Source organism: Pinus tabuliformis, chromosome 5_1 (assembly GCF_031772625.1).
Source record: "Pinus tabuliformis cultivar Carrire ecotype Pingquan chromosome 5_1, CPIR1, whole genome shotgun sequence".
In the NCBI taxonomy this organism is placed as follows: Eukaryota; Viridiplantae; Streptophyta; class Pinopsida; order Pinales; family Pinaceae; genus Pinus; species Pinus tabuliformis.
Genome location: NC_142305.1, coordinates 449416508 through 449421519, shown reverse-complemented (window position 1 = coordinate 449421519; position 5012 = coordinate 449416508). Strand labels below are relative to the sequence as shown.

The 5012-nt window shown below is 38.4% G+C and overlaps 1 protein-coding gene across 1 annotated transcript; it reads left to right on the top strand.

The window, feature by feature from the left end:
- The first annotated feature begins 2174 nt into the window (after positions 1-2174).
- Positions 2175-3918, top strand: LOC149165424 (ATP-dependent DNA helicase PIF1-like). Its single transcript, XM_089429807.1, has 5 exons — positions 2175-2448; positions 2533-2597; positions 2721-2794; positions 2918-3638; positions 3799-3918. Exons 1-5 carry the CDS (start codon positions 2175-2177, stop codon positions 3916-3918), a joined length of 1254 nt encoding a protein of 417 aa, XP_089285933.1.
- Positions 3919-5012: the final 1094 nt, after the last annotated feature.

Below are 5012 nucleotides of genomic sequence, written 5' to 3'. Positions count from 1 at the left end.
TGTTAGATTGATAAAAATAGTGATCGAGTTGTCAATGCAGTTAGGATAGGATTTGATTCATAAAAGGAAAAAGAATGTAATGACAGAGAGATTAGATGATCGAGAATAGAGTGAGTAAGCAAGAGTTTTGAGTGAGAGATAGGGTTTGAGATTGAAACAGAGGTCAGACAAACTATTGTAATCGAGCCGAGAGGGACAAGACTCTGTAATTTATATTGTTTTGAATAAATGATTAAGTGTCGTGTTGCATGTTAATCTTGGTGCAGAAGTTCATTCGTATGTGTGTATCGATGTTATGGACTTAATAGGGTATTTTTCTCTGTTTAAACACTTTATTCATAAATCACAATCAATTAGTGTTAAGGGTTAATATTGAGCTTAAGTGCTAAAAACCTTTCCTTAAGCGCTTTTCCTTAAAGTATGAATTAAAGCACGTGGGTTGTATTTGATAAGCGGGAAGCGGTATCTCGCGCGCCCAAAAGGTTGTAAATGGTATTGGGAAATTTCATGCGATTACCTTTAGCGGTCGACACGTAGCATGAGAAAACCACTTTTCTCGCGTGCTCTCGACCTAATATTGTTCATGCAAGAATCCGTGCGAGATTGCGTGATAGTTGTTCGATTGGACAGGTCACATTAATGGCGAAGATCGTCTGGGTAAGTTGATGAGTAGATGACGCGATATCCATTGGATCTAGAGAAGTGAGATGAACGGCATAGATTGAAGCGCTCAACAAAAGGAGAAGTCAACGAGGGAAAGATGATGATTGGTCAGAAAAGCGGGACCCTCAGGGGGAAATACACGTACATAACCTATTTGCGCAACTGATTGGCTTTAAAGCTAACCAGTAGTCAAATTATAGACTACCACCTCATTTTCGTCAACCTCCTGCATCAGAATAGGGCTTCCATAATTTTAATTTAATTATTAACTAGTACAACCAAATTAAAAATATCAATGTGGTTGATATAGCCAAAGAATTCATAAATATAACTAAAAAAACTATTGCAACACTAAAAATGCCTTACTAATGCAAACATTACCTGATTAAGCATGTGTAAAAAGGTTACGGGTCAACTTTAACTTAAGAAAAAAAAATGAATTACACATCTTATTGTAAAATAACCATTTTGCTACACAAAATTTTCTTATATATAAATGAATGTTATAAATAATAATGAGGAACTTATCATGGAGGGACTTATTAGAATTGGAATAACCTCAAGTCCCTAGGAAATTGGTGGGTGGGGAACCACTTAGCATGAACCTAATTTTTAAAATTTATTAACGGTAATGGACCATTTTGCTAAATAAAATTTTCTTATATATAAATGAATGGAGTAGTCTACCTAGGTGGTAGAATGGCCCGGTTTCCGGTGCCACCCGGAAAAATCTCCGACTCCGGCCACCGGTAATTTCTCCGCTCTCTGCCACCCTTAGCGACCTCTGCCCAGCTCCGCCACCCTCTGCATTAATGTCGAACACTGACAGGTTCTGACATACATTCTGATTTCCTTAGCGTCTTGTTGCCGAGAAGTGGAATTTGAATTTGGAAACAACCCGCCTTCTGCTCCCTCACCAATTCGACCTAGCATCCCTTCCAGTTCACCAGGTAACCAGATCATTTTGGAAAACCGGCTTCGCTTTCTGCCCTATGCTTTCTACGCTGTAGGGATCAGTTGCGTGCTCAATGTTTGGGGTTTGGAAAATTTTCTCACGGGACAATTTGCATTCGATTCTCTTGAAAAATGTACTCTGCGTTGTAATAGCTCTCTCCATCGATAAATGTTTGCAATCGGAACATACACAAACATGACATCGACCAATATGTGTAGACGATATGTTCAATTGCTTATCCCCTTCCTCGCGCAGGGTACTCTTCTTATTTGGAAATAATGCGCGCAACTACCTACTCAGCCAAAAATTGCTTCACAGAGACTACAGGCAGCGAGAAAGGATGCTACTTTTCTCGGGCATACGATCTCGCAAGGTTACTTTGCCATTACAAATGTGCACTCCGCTACAGTTATGGCTAAAACATTTGCATCTAGGGTGATGGGATTTGGATTCACTGAAATGGCGAAATCTTCGAGATTTGAAGTGAAAAATTTGAGTACCGGGTTTAGTGGTTCTCAGCATGAACATGAGTCTAACCCAGCAACTCAGCGAGAGGATGGAGCTACCAAAAAAAAAGTCACTAGCTAGACAGAGCACGGAAAAACAATCAGAGGGAAACCAGAGTGAATCCAAGGTCAAAATAGGCTCAGAAACTGGAGGGCTTTCTGCAATAACCAATTGCAAACAACAAGAAGTAGAATGGAATAAAGTCATGAGAATGTGGGAGGCCCATTCGGAGGGACACATTAGGTTATCCAATGAACATATGACAATTCTGAATGCCGTTTCAAGAGGGGAATATGTGTTTCTTACAGGCTGTGCAGGCACAGGTGAGACCTATCTTCTTAATTTTATAGTAAAATTTTTGAAGGAATTGCATGGTCCAGGCTCCTTCTTTGTAACATCTTCAACAGGTATTGCAGCATGCCATTTGAATGGCATGTCTCTACATTCCTTTGCTGGAACTTTACCATTTGATGTGACTGAGCAAGGACTGTTGAGACGGATTTAAAAGAAAGACACATACGTTAACAGATGGAAAAATGCCAAGGCATTGGTTATAGATGAGATAAACATGATTGATGGAAATTTTTTTGATCAGTTGAATTATGTTGGCAATAAGCTGAGGCAGCCATCGAAGGGGAAACGGGTGTGGGCTGGTTTGCAACTTGTGGTGTAAGGGGATTTCTTCCAGCTTTCACCGGTGATGCGTTAGAATACTTTCAAGTTCTTTGCCTTCGAACTAGATTGTTGGAATGAGTGTTTTGACAAGCAGATTGAATTAACTCATGTTTACAGGCAGTCAGATAGGGAGCTAGTAGAGATGTTGCAAGAAATAAGAAGAGGTCAGGTTCACCCAAAAACCTTGGCCAAATTGAAGAACTGTCAGGGTCCAACTGTGGGTGAGCCTGTGATTAGATTGTATCTAAGTAATTATGATTTTAGGAGGGTGAATCCGAGTAATTATGATGTTAGGAGGGTGAATGATGAGAGACTGAATTCTCTGGGGAACGAAATCATCACTTTTCTTGTCGAGGATGAAGGAGAAGCGTATGAAAAGAGGAATTTGAATATTGGAATTGCTCCCAATTACACTGGTCTTTGCATAGGGGCACAAGTGATGCTTATCAAGAATATAGAAACTGGGATAGGATTTTTGAGTGGGTTAATGGGCCAGATTGTTGATTTTGTTAGGGATGATATGCAGTTGAGAGCTATTAGTCCAACAGGGTTCTGGCCAAAGGTGAGATTTCTATATGGGGTTGAAAGGATTATCACATCAGAATCCTGGCATGTTTATGAAGGTGAAGTGAAAGTGGCTACCCGAACACAGGTGCCATTAATTTTAGGATGGACTATTACTGTGCACAAGTGCCAAGGGATGACATTGGAGAGGTTGGAGACAAATCTTCAGGCATTTGATTATGGCATGGGATATGTAGCTCTTTCCCGCGTGAAGAGTTTAGATCGGCTGAGGTTTACAAGATTTAAACCATCTAAGATCAAAGCACACCCAAAGGTGCTTGATTTCTATCAGAAACTTACCAGCAGTGGGGGGCTACATCGATGATAAAGAAACGAAACGAATCCCCTACCCAGACTTCACAGTTTTGGTGACATTATTAGCCTTCACACATCTCCAGTAATGTAACTTGGGTTTCAATATTTATTTGTGATAGGGAGATGGTAGTATTATAGAAGCTATCTACTTGAATCTGGTTGAACATCCTACTGTATATCGATCTCAATTTGACAGAGAAGTTGTTTTCTTAAAACCTGAGAAGTACAGTAATGACTGAGTTATCAAGAAGATAAACTTTTGCAATCTGGTAATGTTATTATGGATTTTGGTTCGATGTTCAAACACTATGTTAAAGATATATATCAGTTATAATTAATCTTAGAGTATTAAGTTTCTAGTCCAACGATCAGAAAGTAGGAAGGCAGGAATGTTACTGTCCCCTATTTTTGGTTATATGCGAGAGTATTTGATATTATGTTACATTTTGTTTACATAGGCATATGGCATTGTCACTAGACCTGATTATTGCACTGTATTAACTAATTACCACACCTTATTATTGCATCATATTAACTTATTTTTCATAAATATACAAGGTAGAACGACTTTTTTCGGAGGAAAAAAACATTGATTTTATTATAAAATAAAAACCAGTACATGTGCATTGTATCTTCATGCAATTAGCATTAGTTCACTATGTAATAATTTCCATATATGTCATTTTTCAAAACTACGAAACAGAAATCCCCTTCAAATATCATTGATTTTTATATTCTCTCTTCTGATATGCATAATAAGTTTCTAAGATTATCTATCCATATACTTTCATTAGCATATATTTGTGTTGTCTGAAAATACCAAAAAACATAAAGGGTATGTTGTTCTGACCAAAAGTTTCACGGAAGGCTGAGCAGTCCCTCATCCCATGTAGTGTTGTCCACTGTGTATCTGTATTTCATGATTCCATAGGGCTCTCCAATGTAATCATTTGACAATTTATCTACCCCATGTTGACTTCTATATAGATGTGAGTGATAGTATATACTATGAATGATCCCAATATGTGCTTGATCCTCTTTATCCAACCAGATAGTATGAGGATCAAAATTTGAATGTCCCATAATTCCATGACCTGATTTTGCCTAACTGTTCTTGTATGGGCTAATGTCGGTACGGTTTACCATTCTCTCTGTCTTCTATCTCAAAGCAAATTTCTAAGAGAGAGTGATTAAGAGAGTGCCCTGTATTACAATGACTCCAATAAATGAATTCCCATAAGCAATTGGAGCAGACCTTCCAAGACATGGTGAAAATGTTGGTGACTCATGAACATGGAGTTACACCTTTACCAAACACTTCACAAACTCAAAA

Coding starts and splice junctions, on each gene's coding strand:
- LOC149165424 (XM_089429807.1), top strand. CDS start 2,175: ATGGAGCTACCAAAAAAAAAGTCACTAGCTAGACAGAGCACGGAAAAA. Junction 2,449..2,532: donor TACAGGCTGTGCAGGCACAG/GTGAGACCTATC, acceptor CATCTTCAACAG/GTATTGCAGCATGCCATTTG. Junction 2,795..2,917: donor GCTGGTTTGCAACTTGTGGT/GTAAGGGGATTT, acceptor TCATGTTTACAG/GCAGTCAGATAGGGAGCTAG.